At 34.5% G+C, this 18,871-nt stretch overlaps 1 protein-coding gene across 1 annotated transcript; it reads right to left on the reverse strand.

The window, feature by feature from the left end:
• Positions 1–1,840: 1,840 nt before the first annotated feature.
• LOC136822297 (uncharacterized) lies at positions 1,841–12,345 on the reverse strand. The gene is made up of 3 exons (XM_067078537.1): positions 12,285–12,345; positions 3,752–4,021; positions 1,841–3,491 (listed from the first exon to the last, which is right to left on the reverse strand). Coding segments are annotated over exons 1-3 (1,305 nt in total). The 5' UTR covers positions 12,286–12,345; the 3' UTR covers positions 1,841–2,457.
• Between the last annotated feature and the right edge of the window lie 6,526 nt (positions 12,346–18,871).

Consider the following 18,871-nt stretch of genomic DNA (forward strand, 5'->3'; position numbering starts at 1 on the left):
TTAGTAGAATCGGGTCTTTTAAAAAAAGAATCAATCCCGTTTTTACTTTAGTGGTTAGAGAGCGTATTAAGTAGAGATATCATAACTAATGCCAGTCCTTTCTCTGCTGGTAAGTGAACTACTCTGTACCAGAGTTTGCTATTTTAAATTTCCGGAGATATCGGGTCTGATTTTCTTGAGAGGGAATTAACGTCTAACGTATACCCTGGTGATTGCTCAGAAGAAGCACTGCCACTCATTGCTACTATAGTTTTCTGTAAACAGAAGTAACTTTTTGAGGTAGTGGTTCTAAATCTCATAATTTAGGACAAAACGGAGAAGTTTTTTCAAGTGTTTCTAAATCTCTCTCCTGCCTTGATTTGACATTTGTGACAGAATGCGATTTTTTGTATAACTTAGTTGTGGAGCAATACTTTAGAGAAAACCCGCGCTACCTTACCTGATACCTCAGCTCCAAAGCGTTGAAACTGCGGAGTTTATTTCTTGCAGCATTGAAATCTGAGCTCATGCACGATCACTGTTGTCATAATGTAGCTGCGTTGGGCAGGTAAGCGCGGTAAAATGGCTTCCACCTCCCAGTTTTTTCACTTTTTTTTACATTTTTATTTTTGTATGACACTCTTACCTTTATTATACTAGGTCACAGTGTAACACACTGAGGCGACCGCGGTCAAATCTTATGAAATTTATGAATTTGTACACCATTTACCGTTTAATATGAACAGTACATAGAAAAATCCTTAAATCTTATAGAAAGTTTGGTTTGACTACAGTTAGTTTTGAAACCAGACGTTTTTCCAAGTTTTTTTTTAATCAAAATATAATTTTAATGATATACAAAGTACAGTTTTTTTATAAGAATTATATAAATCGAAGTGATTCGCGATCTGAAAATGTCACGAATTTGAGCCCTAAAAAATTCTTTTGTTTCTAAGACTTGAAAAATAAAAAAAGTGAATTTAACTAAATTTGCCATAAAATTCATTTCAAAAATAAGATTTTTCCTGCAATACCATTTGTAGATTAAGTTTTGCAGGGATTAAATTTCTTCAAACATAAAAACCAAAATGGAAAACAAGAATTTGAAACTTTCTCAACAGAACCATATTTCAGACAAAATTTGAAGCTGAACAACATTCTTAAAAAATCCTTAAAGTTTATCGATTTATCTTAAAAAAGCTGAGTAGGCACAAAAAACTTATGCTGGCAAAGTAAAATTAACAAAAAAATTGGCTACCAGCGTCATCCAGTCTATCAAAAAGCTCCAAGTGGCCTACAGGCTAGGGAAACCGTTCAGGCCTCCAAGCCAATTTTTTTGCCATTTAGTTAGTAAAATAGGACAAATTAGGACGAAAATAGACTAGAAATTAGGAAATTTAGTACAAATTTTAGGCTTTTGGACCAGTTTTCAATTTTCATTTTTCCCGTGACATGTGTGTTTTAAGTTCTGTCTATAGTCTATATGAAAACCAAAACAAAAGTTTGACGTTGCTTACTTTAGAGATACAAAAGGGCAGTTTCAAGCAACTAAATGAATTTGGGAAGAAATTTAAGGAAAATTGCGAATAACGATGAAGATAGACTAAAAGGTAAATAACTTTTGATAAATCTTTGCAAGGGTATAATGGTGATAAATGTGTACATGTATGGAATATTGCTAAAATACGTAAACAATAAAACTTCTAAATGGCTAAAGCAAATCCATTTATTGTAAAAAAAGGAATCATTTTGATACAAATGTTATATCATAAATGACCTGCTTATAAAAAACTAAACTAAATAAAAACTACAAACCTTTTCTAAAATTATTAACAAGTGGTAAAATGATAAACCTTTTTTGATAAAAATCTGTTTCTACGTCTCTTTTTTAAATAATCTTAACAAAATGGGAAAAATGATAAATCTTTTTTCATAAAAATCTGTTTCTACGTCTCTTTTTTAAATAATCTTAACAAAAAAATCTTTTTTGGTAAAAATCTGTTTTCTACGCCTCTTTTATTATTAACAAAATGGGAAAATAAAAAAGCTAATACTCTTTTTTATAAAAACAATGAGGCTTAAAATGCCCAAAAAATAAGAACAAGTTGAAGGCTGGGATGTCTAATTTTTTATCAAATAAGGGTCCAAACGAGGTAAGATGAGGTAAAAAAAAAAATAAGGCAAAAAGGACCCAAAATACCCCAAAGAATAAGAACCAAATAAGAACAGTTTGAGGCTCAAAGAGTCATAGGTCCCATAGAATCAATGTCAATGAAACTTAGCTCTACCCATTATACTCAAACGAAGATTGAAATCTGACAACCCACCTACACTATAAGATAAAATGTACATTGATAAATCTTTAATGATGAAAATATGTCTTTACTACGTTTTTTAATAGAAGCATAATAAAATCATGGTCTAAGGATTCTTTTAAGAGATTTAACCTCTCAAAAGTTTGTGCGAAAAAAAGAAGTCTTAACTTTCTTCAGCTTTCACAATTTCCATAACTATTTTCTTTTTAACATCAACTTCATAACTGAAATCAGAATTAAGCAACTTGAGCTTGAGGTCGTTCATACCATCTTCTGTGTCGATATTATTCAGAGTTTCTGAACCGAACATATCGATAAGGATGTTGTTTGATAATTTCACTGTCATTTCCGGAGCATCAAATTCAACGAATACGACAACTTTAAATAGATTTCGATGCAATTTAAGGTAACTAATCTTGAAATCCTTACTGCATGAAGAACAGGAAGTCATACCTTGTGTGGATGGTGCTAACCTTTTTTGGCATGATTTACATGACCAATAGTTGTCCACTTTAACGCTAGCTATAACAGGCGTTGTTATTAGCTTGGTAGACAAGTCAACTTCGCTGAGAACCTGTTCTGGGAATTCAACGTCCAAATCTGCTGTCAGGTAACAAATTGAAGATGAGTAAGTGGTACCAAGACAAATCTCCTCGTTAATCACTTTTGAGGAAAGTGAAGTCAATTGAATGAGTGTGTTTTCTCTAACCAGATGAACAAAGTCTCCCCACAGGGACAAACTGACAGTTTTCACGCCATCAGAGAAAAGGCAAGGGCGCATAAGACTTGTTTTGGTTTTGCCGAACTTATCATATTCTTTCATCTCAGTGGGACCTGAATATTTGATTTTTCCAACCGCTGAAAGAACCGTTCCATTCTCATCGATATCAGAAAGATGAACAGCATCAGCATCATTTAAACCAAAGCTGAGTTCATTGTCATCAATGTCCGAGATTGAAGAGTAGCTGTTAAAAAAATATACCTCTTTCCCTGGTACTAATTTGCCGGCACGGATGGCAGTTTTGTTATGAAAGGCGTCAAGAAATTTTTGCCTTATTGATTTGATGTCTTTATGGTTGCTGATTATTATTTTGCAAAAATCAGTTTTGCCAGTTTTGAGATGCACCGTGAAGAAATTTCTGGTACGAGCTTGATTTTGGCTGATCGTTGCAACTACGCCAACAAATCCAAGGATGTCTAAAGAAGAATAGTAACAATCAATTTGCAATACCCTGTGTTGAAAGAGAAGGCTTGACATAAGCACAAGAAATAACATTAACGCAAAACTTTTCATGACCAGGCAATGACTTTATACATAAACCATTTACTTAAACCAGTCCCACTGTATTTAATGGGTTTACTATTTTAGTAAAAGCTGGTAAGAATTAAATAATGCATTTCTGAAATGTTTGAGAAAAAATTAAAGAAAAATGTTCTTGAATTTTACTTTTTCTTACCTCTGGCATTGGGTGGAATGGAAGGTGAAAATCTTGGGGACGGCAAGAGTGATGGAGACCCAAACAAACGTGATGGTGTATTGACCATCCCTTCAACAGCCTGCTTTTTAGGAGTCACCGGTGTCTCATTGTTATTCAAACTTTCACTGGCGTTGGGAGAAGAACTTGAACTTTTGGTGGTGTTATTACTTTGAGTGCTAGCTAATGCATCAAAGTCATCCATCTTAGCATCAGCAGCAGTTTGCTTCCTCTTTCTGTCACCTTTTGCCACTGTAATAAAGATACAGGATAATTTTTGTTATTAAAAGAAACTAAAATGATAAATAAACAAATTTTCAGGAAAATATCCACATTTCCCCTTTACTTTTTTTAAAAACAATGAAAGAATCACAAAAACTGCAAATCTATATACAAACTATTTAGAGGAGACGGCTGGTAAATAAAAACTTTAATTTGATTACTTTGTCATACCAAGTTGACGTAATCTGCTTTCTTCATCCAAACGCTTTTTCAAACTTTTACTTTTTGCTAAGGATTTCAATCTTTCATATGGCATTGGCTCAATATAAATACTATCTAAAGTCTTTGCTCTTGAGAGAGCAACATAAGATTGTCCAGATGCTCGTTCAGATTTTCCAAGATCAATTGACATTTGTTCTAGAGTAAGGCCTTGCGACTTGTGTATAGTTATTGACCATGCCAATCGCAAGGGAAACTGAATTCTTTCATAATTACTACCTAGGCTGTCAGATGTATTTGCAATAGGTGGTATGGGTACCAAATTCTGTTGTAATTCTGAAAAACTTGGACCTGAATATTGGTCAAATTGTACAATCACTGCTATTGGAAAAGATGGTGGAGTTTCATTATCCTTAAAAACAATGCTGCAAACAGTACCCATGGCTCCATTACAGAGACCAGATTCAGTCCACAAATTTCTCATTAACATTACTCTAGCTCAACTGATAAAGGAGAGTAGGTGCCAAGCCACCCATATCATCTAAAGAGCATTTTGCAGCTTTTTTGTCATTGTGTAAAGCAGAAATTCTAGCTATCGGTTGGTTCAGTTTTTCAGGGCCTTGAAATTGTTTTCTGCAACATCTTTATTTCCATAGGACAACTTCAAGGCATTTGAAAAGTTAGTTTTAATACTAGGTCCAGAACGTGTCAGTAACAATTTCCAATCATCTATGCTCACATTACCATCACGAACATTACTCAAGAGGCTGCGAAATCTTTTTTGAAGAGAACTGCTTCCATCTGAGCGCTGATTCACAGTAAGCTCAATAACTGTATTGAATAATTGATAAACGAAAAATCCCTCAGCTTCAAGTTCATTTCTAGGATTGTTGTAATAAATAGGATGTCCTTTCACAGAGGAAGTTGTCCCAAGTCTCCAGACAAGATCATATTTATACCTCCAAATGGCACATCAAACTTTCCAGTGGCTTGTTTGCATCTCCGATTCACCCAAGCTAAGTCTGTTCGATTAATTACAGAATATTCATCATTATAATGTACCTAATACCTTTTAGCCTTTCTTGAAGTTGTATCAATGACGAGCCCTCAAGTTCGGAGTTAAACTTGCCTTGATGATAGGCAATCTCAACAAGTGATGTAAAGTTTTACCTCCTACACTATAAGCTGCAAGTCCTAAAAATGTGAATGAAATGATGAGTGCATCTCCTAATAAATGTCATAAGTCTGTGAATCAAAAAACTTTTTCCACAACCTGCCTTTCCAAAAATTATCATCAACAGTTGTGAGTTACTATTAATGTGACACCTTACCATCTCAAATGCTTTACGCTGTTGATCATTTAGTTTTAAGACATTCTGTAATTCAGTGTCCTCGTCATTCAGTTGACCTTCTATTCTTAAGGTAGCTTTTTTGCTATTTATCCAAGCAGGCATTTCTAATCTAGATATTGAATTATACTGGGAACACTGATCCAGCCAATATGTTCTATTTTCACTACCACTCGAATTATCTTCTTGTTGGGGATTTGAGAAATGATCTGCTAGAAACATCCATTCCTCTCTGTAGTTGCTTATCTCATCATTGATTACTTCAGAATCATCTTCGGAATCAGAGTCCTGAGAATCGGTACCTGTTTCTCTACTCATCATAGCATTTTCAATTGTTTCTAATTCCCTTAAATGATTAGGAACACTAACAGCAGCATCTGATCGTAGAAATGTAGCCCAACACATAATAAAACCTTCATCAGTTGCATCTATTTCACCCCAAGCTGAATTTGGAGTATGTCTCCATACTTTATATTTTAGTAAACTATACTTGCAGTACTTACTATAGTGAATACTATTTGGAGAAGATGAGTAAGAAGGAAATGTTCGGATTACAACTTCTTTTTTCCTTTTATGCAACTCTTCATTGACCAAAACATAATTGGCATGAAATTGGATAAATTCATCTCAGAAATCCTTGGATCAGAAGAGTAGTCCTCTCTAAATGCATAAATATCCAAGTGAGATTTTTTGTACTAACTTCACCATCAACCAATTCAACCTGTCGAGAACCATCTAAGGACATGCAATAAACTTCATAAGAACTACTGTAATACTTCAATCCTAATATTTGATGGCAAACCTCTTGAACACTCATATCACGTAAACCTACCGATCTCATCATTAATTTCTTTATTGCAGAGCTTGGGGAAAAATTATCAGAGTTTACTTTTGAAGCCACATGAGTGAACGCATCCTGTGTAATATCACTGAGCTTCTCTGGCTTAGAAGCATACTTTGTCAAATATTCAACACATGAGTGGTAATCAACTACTACACTGATATCAACATTGGCTCTCCATCCTTGTAATAAAACACGTTGGTGCCTGTTGACTCTTGGGTCATTTCTTGAAGTTACAACTTTTGCTCTGAACCTTTCAACACCATCTCTAGATTTCACCTTTTCAAATTCCAAATGTGTTTTCTCGTTTACTTCAAAAGGAAAGTGAAATCGACATGTTGTGTCATCATTTTTTTGCCAAAGACAATATGCCGAACTACAAAGATGTTTTTCGACAGAGTTAACAAGATTGGCATAATCTGTACTCATTTCCTCTGGATTTAAGTTTCTATAATCCACTTTACAGGGATGTACCTGGGGTTTGACCCAGTTTTCTCCCTCCATAGGATTGCAAGTACAAAGAAGCTTATCAACATAATCACACACTTGTTTCTCAGCCTGGCTACCTTCAGCAATAATTTCATTCAACTCTTTTTCCTGAAAGCAACATTCTCAGATTTTAATTTTTGCGATGCAAGGTAACCTTTCAGAGCAATATTTGTTAATTCAACCAAACCTGGATCGTCTTCTAGTTTAGCAACACCATGACAATGAATGGAACCTCTAGAAGCATATTCAAACCTGTACCAGTGCCATGTAGCTTTAGCAAATTATAAAGCCAATGCTTGACAAATTTGTTTGTACGCTCAGTGAAGTAATAGTCTACTACATGAGGATTCTCTGTAATAAATTTTCTTATTCCATCACATCATTGACATCTACTTAAATTTACTCAAAAGATCTGGCCAGTGAAACTCTGCCATAGAAAATGTGAAAAAAATTGTAAATACCCCAACTTGTTTAACGGTTGCTGTCAGATTGTTTCGTACTTTGTTCCAAAAGAACGTGATCCACTTACATCTTTGGTGTAATAAAATACCTTTTTCATCAATTCATTAGCACAGTTAGAGTTTAACATTTCATTGAATTCATCCAAGTAAAATTCATTTCCCCGGGATTCCTTTTAATGTACAAATTTCCCCTGCTCAAAATTCCTTCTACGATACAATATGTTGAAAGCCCAGTAGGCAAATCTAGGAGTGTGCAGCAAAACGATAGAAGTAATTGTCATCATTGACATCACAGATTTGAGTAAATGACGAATCTTTAATGAAAAGTTTTCAAGTATTAGACGCTATAGTTCTTTCCAAGGCAAGGTTAGTTGGATCACCTTTGCCATCAGGAAATAGAGTTGGAAAAGCCATAGTAGCTAAAAATGGAGTATTGAATTCATTGATTGGTTCAATACCAATAATATCCAGTTCAGGGATATTGTTGATAAAATGAGAAATTTTGTTTTTATGCATTTGTGTGTTCAAAGAAGAAGGTACAAATGAACTCATTTCATCAGGCCTTATGTCTTCTTCATTTTCAGGACCAAGGTCTGTTGTAATTTCATCTTCACTATGCTCACTTTCTGATTCAGAAGAGCTATCCTCAGTGGACTCTTGACTAATCTAATAACTAATCTTGCAACTGTTGGGAAAAAGTTATCTACTCCCCCAGAGATTGATTCAGATGGGACCACCAATTCGTATGTTTATCGCATAACCCCAACAATTGACAAAATTGACTATTCAAAAGAACTTTTAACCAAATCGTTTAAATCTGCAGTGAAAATTGGTAAATCCTGTGGACCAGACCAAATATCAGCCAAAGATCTTTGTCTTCATACTGATGGATCAATCAATAGTTTGCATTACGTCATCAAGCAAAGCTTAAACACAGGTACTTTCCCAGCAAAGTGGAAAACATCTAAAGTAACACCAGTATACAAAAAAGGTGTCAAATCAGACTGCTCAAACTATAGACCAATATCGCTATTGTCAATCCCTAGCAAAGTTGTTGAACACCTGCTCTGCTCACAGCTAAACTCACACCTGCAAAAACAAAACCTGCAGACAGAACATCAATGGGGATTTCGCCCCCAACGCTCCACAGAAGATATACTTCTTTATATGACAGAAAAGTGGAGGAAATCTATCGACAAAAATGAGGTAGTCGCAGTCCTGTTTATCGACTTTCGCAAGGCGTTCGATAGCGTGTCACACCCAATCCTATTAAAGAAAATGAGTGCTTCTGGAATATCTGGAGATTTTCTCTCATACCTAACGAGCTACCTTAGTAACAGAAAGCAATTCACATCACTAAATGGAATCGAATCCAACCTTGAAAGAGTCGAATATGGTGTTCCGCAAGGATCTCTTATTGGACCACCAAGTTTTTCCATCAACGTAAACGATATGAGTGATTGTATTGAAAGTGATTTAGACCAGCTTGCAGATGATTCAACAACCTATACTACTGGACCAACTGCTGATGATGTTCTTGACAGCCTCCAAAACAGTGCTTGTCAATTAGAGAGTTATGCCAAACGAAACTCCTTAACGATTCACCCTGATAAATGCAAAATCTTGGTCATGTCAAGAAATCGTTTCATTGGTCCATACAAAAATATTACTCTGTGTGGAGCAAGTGTTGAAATTGTTAGCTCCACCAAATGTCTGGGAGTTACTATTGATGACAAGTTGGAATGGGAGGAGCATGTTCGAAAAATTACGAAATCTTTTAGTATTAAACTGAAGAAACTTTATCAAATGAGAAACATGCCATACCCTACCTTATCAACAATATATTTTCAAGGCATATTACCCTCTGTTATCTACGGTATACTCATTTGGGGAAATTGTTCTGAGAATCTTATGTCGTATGTCGAGAATGTCCACATAAAGGCTGCACGGTTCATAAATCGAGTCAAAAAGTCTGTTCGTGATAATGCTGTCCTAGCCAGTGTCAAATGGAAACCCATTATCTATTATTACAAGCGAAGTATTGCATGTAAAGTTTACAAGATACATAACAACCTTGGTTCTCCGTTACTTTCTGACCTGATTGTTAAAACGAAATCAAGAAAGTCTCGCAATACACTGAAAATCGATATGTCTCCATTCAAATATGTTGCTTTCAAACGTTCATTTCGCTACAGAAATGCTATTGTATGGAACAATATTCCAGACAGAATTAAAAATATGGACAATTTCAAATCCTTCAAGAAGGATCTGAAAAAATCAGACTGCCTTGAAAAAGTTAATTTTAAAATGACAGGAAGAGCTCTTCTTCACGAAGACTTCATTTACTACTAAAGTTATATCATATATATCATAACCGAAAACATATTTATTATTTTTATATTTTATATATTTATAAAAACATAACATATACAATTTTAAATTATTTATTTGTAACACATAAGATTTACATATTCTAAATCCTCTTCATTAATTTCTCAGACACACTTTAATTAACCTAGCCTTAGNTCTTACTTTGAATAAAACACATTTCGCCTTTGCAGCGGTTTTACTTTTTTGTTTCTTAGCCTGCAGGTCCACATCAGTTTTTACTGCCAATATATATAGAATTGTATATAGCTTGTATATAGCTTGTATATATAGTTTTGTATATAGAACCTGACCTGTGTTGACAAATAAATTAATAATAATAATAATAATAATAATAATAATAGAGGAATAAAGTTGTCCATTTAGAGGGAGATCCTCTATTCGATTTTGATCAATAGTAACATCAGAATAAACAGGGTTATTCTTCACAAGCCATTCAAGAGCATCTACAACTTTTTGTTTCCTGACCTTGAAATCTCTAGAGTCAACACAAGATCCCTTTTTAGATATCTTAATTATTGGTATATCAGAGGGCAAATTTGGCAAAACATTTGCAACTGTCTGAACATCTGAAGGAAATGTAATAACATGACCTTTATATGCTCTCTGTCTACCTCTAGGTTTACAATAAACATTCATAATAGGTAATGCTCTAGCAATCAACATTTCCTCAACCTGCGAAAGATCTTTCAGCTCATGAGGTACTGGTGACGGGATCATGTTATTCTCACGACTGAATTTTTTAGGCCATTGTTTATCTCGTTTACATCGAGTGCACTCTTGTTTAGAAACATTAAACCAAGCCTCTGCACAAACTTCGCATTGCTTTATTTGCATTTTATACATTTCATTGTAGAAGTCTAGAATAGTAAGATGTTCTGTCTGTTCGAGATGAGAGCTTACAGCACCTGACGATTTCATGGATATTTTCTTTTCAACTTTCTTTTGACTTTCAATTTTTTTGTTTGTTAAATTTTCTTTTATTTTTCCAATTGAATGTTTTATGCAAGTCTGAGAACCCTGAAGTTTAACATTTGATACAGAGTCTTTTTGAATCTGATTTTTATTGTTTGTTTGCTGTCTTTGCTTACCCTTAAATTCAACTTTTTTTTCAGTGTCTTTTTTGAGACAATAGTTGTGATCAAATTCCACTTCTGAGGAAATACACTTGACCCCTTTACAATAATCATGATCATGTACCTTATTTTGAAAAGAGACGGATGATTCATATGCAATAGGCACTTCTGTATTTTCTATTACCAAATCTATATTTTCATCAACACTGTTAATTACATCCTCCTGAACATAACAACAAAAAAACCATCCTTCCTGGTATTGATACTGAATATCCTCAAAACAATGATAAACTTCTATGCTCTCTAAGAGGTCATCAATATAAAACCATTTATTCCTATTCGAATCAAACGAAGCAATTGTAAAGTGGGCCCCATGATTACGAACTGAAGACCTGAGACTATAAGAAATGTTTCTGATTTTGAGAGAGCTATGGATTTTCACCAAGTTCATGAGATTTTCAGCAAACTCAATAAACAAAACTGACGATGGAACAATGTCTAAATTACTTGCAGGTATTTTGGTTTGACAATTTTGACACACAATTTCTTGAACTAACAAATTCGATGAAAATAATAAGTCTGGCCATTCATTGATCACTGCATCATTTATAGTTTCATTCCAAGAAAAATATTGCAAAAATGTTGAGACCGAGTCTACACAATGTTGGCCACAATTTATGCAAATTTGATTGAAGTTATAAGTGCTACAAAACATTATCCTCTCTAAGTCATTTCTAAAATCAAAGACAGATTCTTGAAAAATTTGTGAAAACTCGGCATGACAATCTCTTGCTCTGAAACTAGGACAGTGATCAATAATGTGGCTCCAAATTGGATTGCGAACTTCATTAGACACTAGATACTTAAGTTCTGATTCTTTATAGATGCGATCTTTGTGAAGAGTTTTTAATTCTGTATATTTGTCACACACATCAAGAAGAGAGATCAAAAGTGGACTGTTAACGTAAGTTCTGTCTAAGAGACCAAATATACTATGGTAAAAAAGATCAATGAACGAATCAATCGCACAACTGTATGTCCCTGGGGTAGAACGTACCGAATTAGGAAGATGTAACTCACGAATTACAACATTTGTAAATCTGGGAATACTTTGCTTTTTCAGGTGGTTTTCAATTGAACTGTTCACATTAGATGATTGAGTGGCCATACTCTCTTTAGCTTTCATGCTAAGTTTTCGAGCTTTCATAGTCTCTTTAGCTTTCATGCTACGTTTTCGAGCTTTCATATTAGCTTTCATGCTAGTTTTGAGTTTTCATACTCTTTTTCAGCTTTCATGCTAGGTTTTGTGTTCCATACTCTTTAACTTTAGTGAATACCCAAAATATTTGAGCTAAAGTTTTGATTTTGTATTCACTGCAATCCAAATTAATAAACACATGAAAAGCTACATGTATTCCCAAATTTAAGCTGTATTTCTAAAGTTATACAAATATAATAAAAAATAATTACTTTTAAGTGCTAATTGGTTCCCTAGTCTTGTCTTTAATTCTTGATCTTCTTTTGAAAAGGAACAAATACACCTTTCCCGTAATTCGTAAAACTAATGCGCGCGCATTATTTTGATGCTCTCCACCGTTTGGTCTCTGGAGGTAAACAAACCCGTTTTTGCCTGCGTTCCCTTAGGGAAAGTTGGTTTTTTGAGCTTTTCTTAAGTTCTGTCGAACAAAATTCCCTCAAATTTTTGTATGTTCAACCTATTCATGATATTATACCACCGTGAAAATATTTTGCCAAAAGAAGATCGCTGTCAAAAGTTAGAGGCTCAAATCCCAATTTCCCTAACCCCTCGCAGGCAAAAACGCGTTTTTTACCTCCCAAACAATTTTATACACAACGGTGGAGCGCACATTTTCCCGGGCCATTTCTGAGAAATTTGAATTACGGGAAAGGTGTATTCACATGGGGACACTGTTTTCATGCTGTTGTAACAGTCGCGTCGAAAAACTATGGAGTATATTGTACTTTTTCCTTTAAAACTGTTTTATCTCCGTAATACTTTGCACATACAGAAATCTAAGGAAGATAATTACTTTTTCCGAGCGAGTGTTATTCAGAGACTTCAAAGATAGAGAAACGAGATTGTTGATTTCGTCAGCTTTCCGTGACTTTAGAGAACGGATTACCGCGCGCAAATATGCGAGATTTTTCACCATACAAAACGTCTCTGAATACACCGCTCCGCGGTCGAAAAAAAACTAAAGATAGGGGCAGGGCTTGAGAAGACAGCCTGGAGATCTATGTTATAATTTCTTAGCAAGGAAAGTGTAAGGTACAAACCTACAGAGTAGGGAAGAAATATCATCATGATGTGATCCCCCACACGTTTTTATTTCTATTTTTCCTATCTTTATACTTGATTTCCTTGTATTTTTTGACTAACTGAGACTTATTTTTGAGTTTGACAGTATTTTTCCATTAAGTTGTCAATAATCTTTCGACCTATCAAATTATCGCCCCAGATTGAGGATTCAAACCACCACCAAAGAAAGACCTTCCTCCGATTAGGTTTTTGATGCGAGGGAGCTTTTATTTTTTCAAAGAATCCTTTCTGATAGGATGAAAGCGCTTTATCTTCATTTGATTGGATACTTCTTTTTAAACAATCGTAGGGCAATTTTTTGATTGGACAAAATAAAACAATCGATATCGCTGTGGGGTGATTTGCGCAAAATTGTTCCAAAATGAAAAATGACACAGTGTCAGATTATTTGAGCCCGCTGTGAGATAAGTAAACTTTCTAGCCAAAAATTAGGGTTGGTGTAATTTAAGATGCACGATCTAACAATTTACGATTCACGATGTGCGATCCATGCATACACAGATGTTTGCCGTAAGCAAAAGTTGGTAATGCAAAGTCTCATAAAATCGCATTTAGAAAACGCAAAAAAAAACTCCATAATGGCGGCATCATGCGAGAGCAATCAGAATACCAAAATAAACAAATTTCAAAGGCTCATTGTAAGTGATTGAGTGTTAAGTTACACGTTTTTTTTTTTATAAGGAACACGTTTATAAGGAACCCAAGGCTGAAAATGGTTCAAAAAATAAGGAATTGTTAAGGAACTGCTCAGGCTGAGAATAAGTGGATTTGAAAATAATGTACCTTATTGGGACTAATTTGACCAAATTTTGATCTTTCAAGGGGCAAAAAGTTCAAAATTTCCTATGTAGTAAGAAACTCGATAAGGAACTTTGAGACTGAAATTCTCTGTAAAAATAAGGAACTCCAGGCTCAGAGCAAAGTTAAGGTTCCTTATAAAAAAAAAAACGTGTATCATCAAAAAATAAAAATAAAATAAACCTTTAACCTTTCAATAATCCAAATAAACGAAATATTTGATGTTTAAGTTTGAAAACAAGCACCATTTCCACCATACACTTTTAGAGCAAAAAGCAGAATTTCGCTGAAATCTGCTGCTCTTCCCGGGCAAATAATTTCTCAGAATGTCAGAGAGTCTGGTGCTGATTACTCTCGGGTGCCTAATAAACGTACATGTACGTTTATTTTTTTCGTGTCAAATTTCCCGTCTGTACGCACCTTATTAGGACCTGTACGTTTATTTATTTTGAAGAATTTTCCCGCCTGTACGTTTATTCCCTCCTGTACGTTTATTTATTTTCACCCAATATCGCCCAATTCATACTGCAAAGATTTGTTATTTTTTGTCCAAGTAAGATATGTTGAAAGGCCGTTAATTACATTCAAACGTATTGAAGGAGATTTCGAGTGTTACATGAGTAAATTCGAACGTTTTGCTTATTTAGTACTTGTCATTGATCTATAAGAGATATACCTATACTTAAGTCAGTCTTTTTGACCTGGATGTTCTACTAATTGGTAGATTATTCCCTGTACGTTTATTTTAGCCTGTACGTTTATTTATTTTAGCTCTGATTTCTCGCCTGTATGTTTATTTCAGCCTATACGTTTATTAATTCCAATTTTATTCTCTCCCCTGTACGTTTATTTTGGTCTGTACGTTTATTAGGCACCCGAGAGTATATAGTTTAGTGGGTCAAGCTTGTTTTAGTTCTCTATCTTTCAGTCTAAACATAAACTCCTATATCAGGATTAGAAACTTGGCTAGTCTTACTTCTTTTATCTTTTCCTTTACAACAATACAATAGACCTTTTTTCAAAGAGGACGTCCTGTTGAATAATTATGTAGTCCAGCTATAGAAACAATGATAGAGCCATGCATAATTACTGTATCATGCATATTGTAATAATTATGCATGGTTTATATCATTGTTTTTCTGCTGGACTACATAATTATTCAACAGGGTGGCCTCTTTGAAAAAAGGTCTATGCTGACAAGTTGACACAAAACATGTGTACATGTACATTGACAAGTAATCCCTGAGAGAAGTTTTTATAGAAATCTGCAACAAAAACGAAAGTGGTCTCTTCTACTGATTGCTTCCCAGCGCTCCTTCCGCAGCTGTTTATCAAATTTCCACCAATGAGGTTGCTGCATTTCAAACGACCCTTCCTTTTGGCACCCGTGGCCTTTCAGTGCCTTGGGTGAAGGGTGGCTGTAAAATCCCACCCTTCATATATTTGTTTCAATCCATGATCCGTGGCTTAGGTTTTCTTCTCATCTTCAATTTACTGAAGAAAGCGGGAATTTGATGCGAGATTTAGATTGTCAACAAAGTGCCGTAAAAAATCATTGAATAAAAGAAGAACTTAAAATCTTAAATATTTTAATTTTGAAGAATAGGTGCAAAAAAGTGAAACATAGAAAAGTTTCATTTTTCATTGCTTTAATCGAAATGGGAGATTTGGAAAACTTTCTATGTTTAGTTTTTTGCACAAACCCCTGTAACTATGGGCGAGCACCCCGTTGCTAAGATGTTGGCTTGAAATCGAAAATGAAACCACTCAAAAAGAAAGTAAAATCGGCCCGTACTCGAAATCCCGTAATCTTGATATACAAGTTTATATCTATACTGTCTTTAGATAAAGCCTGAAAACCTCATCTGAAACAGGGGTCATAAATGATCTTTGTCTATTTTGAAGTCGTACAATCTTTTACTTCTCAAAACCATTTAGATTCAGGTTTTATATATAATAACAAAGATATTTAACAAAAATTTGTTTCATTTAAGCTATTTTCTTTCAGCGAAATAAGCCTTTAGTAAATATTTAAACCCCCGGTTTTATTTCGATATTTACAATGTGATTTTGTAGCGGGAGTTGGGAACCGGCTAGATTGTGTGATCTGATTGGCTGAATGAGCAAACGCGGGACTCAGCCCAGGACTTTTTACCTGCGTTTTAAACGCGTTTACGACAATGTTTATTCTTTACACTTTCGTTTTCAAAATCTGTTGAACATGGATTTTGGCTTGTGACGATTCCCTTGCGTAACATCTGTGCATAATGTATGCTGATTATTCCTAATAATTATATCATAAAACTTAAATTATATAACATAATTCTAAAACAATGGCATAATCTTTTCTCGCTTTTGTTTACCACGGCAAATTTATGCAACAAAAAAGAAATAAGTAAGCAATGGAACTACAAATAATTACGACCGTAAAATTATGAAAAAAACTAACTTACATATAATGTTGATAATGAAAGCTACTTTAGACATACAAACTTTCGCGAGCAGAAACTTTTGCGAGGACGAAAAATCGCGAAATTCACGACATTTACTTTCGCGAATTTAACGGAAAAATATTTTTCTCGAGCATTAACTATCAAGACGTAAAATTGAGTATTTTCACATGAAAAAATGCCTTAGAGGGACGAATACTTCTGGTATTGGCTTGAAACATTTGTCCTTTGGCTTATTAGTCTTTTAGCAGGCTAAAAAGTGCCATAAAAGTTACATTTTATTCAAAGTTTGAAGTTTTACAGATTTTACATTTTTTCAAGAATTTTTTGCGAGCATAAACTTTCGCGAATGGGCCTTCCTAGAATTTTTAAAGACATTTACTTTCGCGAAAAGGGCCAAAACTTGCGAAAATCGCGAAAGTTTCTGCTTGCGAAAGTTTGTACGCCTAAAGTACCTTGTGAACATAAACTTACAATAGACAGAGTGAAAGTAGACAATGCACAAGAAATATTTCTTCTAATCGAATATAGGAATTTCTATCTTTGAAAAAGCAAATAAAAGAATATATTGCAAAAAAAAGGGTGCTCTATTATGAGAAAGAATTTTCTTTCAGTAAACAATTCCCCTATATTAATTCAAGTTATGAAAAAGAGAGAGTACAGAAGGTGAATACACGTGGCTTTCACTTTCTTTTAATCTATGACTGAATAGACCTTTTCATAAATTTCACGAACATCACTTGCCTCGTATTCAAAAATTTCCATGGTGATTATATCCCTTGAGACATTAAAATATTTTTTATGAAAAGAAAGTAGTTGCAATAAAGTCCGCTAGGAGTTAATCACCATGGCAATAATTTCAAAACGAGGCAAGTGATGTTCGTGACGTAATTTATGAAAAGGTCTATTTAAATTGAAAATGAAAAGAGAAAATGTAATTTGTATAATCTCACTTATATGATTTTTTTGAAAATAATTAAGTTTCAGTGAATGAAAGTTTGTAAACTGCATAAATATTTTATCATGATTAGCATAATTACGCATGAATTAACATATTTTATGTACGGATCGCGAATCGTGCATCGTAAATCGTTAGATCGTGCATCTTAAATTACACCAACCCCAAAAATTAGTGTAATGGGGTTGTTTTGCTGGAACATGTCTATGTTTATGTTTCTTTTCTTTAAAGTTGATGTAAAGTAGTATATACAATGTGTACTTAGCTCGAGGCTAATCAATATCAACTATCATTTACAATCCTCTCTATAAAGTTGATACAAAATCTACTGGATTCACAAACATGCTAAAGCGGGGTGACAATGTCGTTGTTCGTTTCCGGTCACCGTATCATTCAGTATAAACTTAAACTTGTATATCTAGATTACAGAATTTCAAGCACGGACCGATTTTACTTTTGTTTTCAGTGGTTTCACTTTTTTAATTTCAAGCCAACATCTTAGCGACCGGGTGCTTGCCCATAGTTACAGGGAATTGTGCAAAAAAACAAACATAGAAAGTTTTCCAAATTCCCTATTTCAATTAAACAAATAAAAAATGAAACTTTTCCATGTTTCACTTTTTTGCACCAATTCTTCAAAATGAAAATATTAAAGATTTAAAGTTCTTCTTTTATTCAATGATTTTTTACGGCACTTTGTTGACAATCTATCTCTCTCATCAAATTCCCGCTTTCTTCAGTAAATTGAAGATGAGGAAAAACCTAAGCCTTAGGATCACAGATTGAAAAAAATATATGAAGGGTGGAATTTTACAGCCGCCCGTCGTGCAAGGCACTGAGAGGCCACGGGTGCCAAAAAAAAGGGCCATTTGAAATGCAGCAACCTCATTGGTGGAAATTTTATAAACAACTGTGAAGGAGCGCCAAGAAGCAACCAGTAGAAGAGACCACTTTCGTTTTGTTGCAGATTTCGATACAAACTTCTCTCAGTCAGGGATTACTTGTCAATTGTGTTGTTGTGTCAACTTGTCAGCATTGCATTGTTGTAAAGGGAAAAATAAAAGAGGTAAGACTAGCCTAGTTTCTAATCCTGATATAGGAGTTTAAGTTTAGACTGTCATTACGAGTCGAAGGACTGTCCTGGGACTTCCCCTCACTCGCCAGATGAAATCTTTGTTTTCTTCTCTCATCTCTTCATTTTGTTTCTTTGCGCTTTCATACTTTTGTCTGATCTTCATTCGTTCCGTCATTGTGAAATCTTCGGTCAGACTGATTTTGTAGCTAGGTGAATTGATCTTTATCCTGTGTAGATGACTCGTTCCTTATGTTTTTGATCAAAGAAAGTAACTTTCAAATGGTCGGTTCTTGTCACTGTTTTTCTTCCCGATACGTTCATGCACTGTTTTGAAATTTTTGAAGATAGGTTTTTCATCGGCTCCAAAGATGTTCGTAAATAGTTTAATGACTTCTTTGGTATTGCACGCACTCATTTCTTCGTCAGTTTCATTCT

This window comes from Clytia hemisphaerica, unplaced genomic scaffold, assembly GCF_902728285.1.
Source record: "Clytia hemisphaerica strain Z4C2 unplaced genomic scaffold, Clytia hemisphaerica genome assembly, whole genome shotgun sequence".
NCBI lineage: Eukaryota > Metazoa > Cnidaria > Hydrozoa > Leptothecata > Clytiidae > Clytia > Clytia hemisphaerica.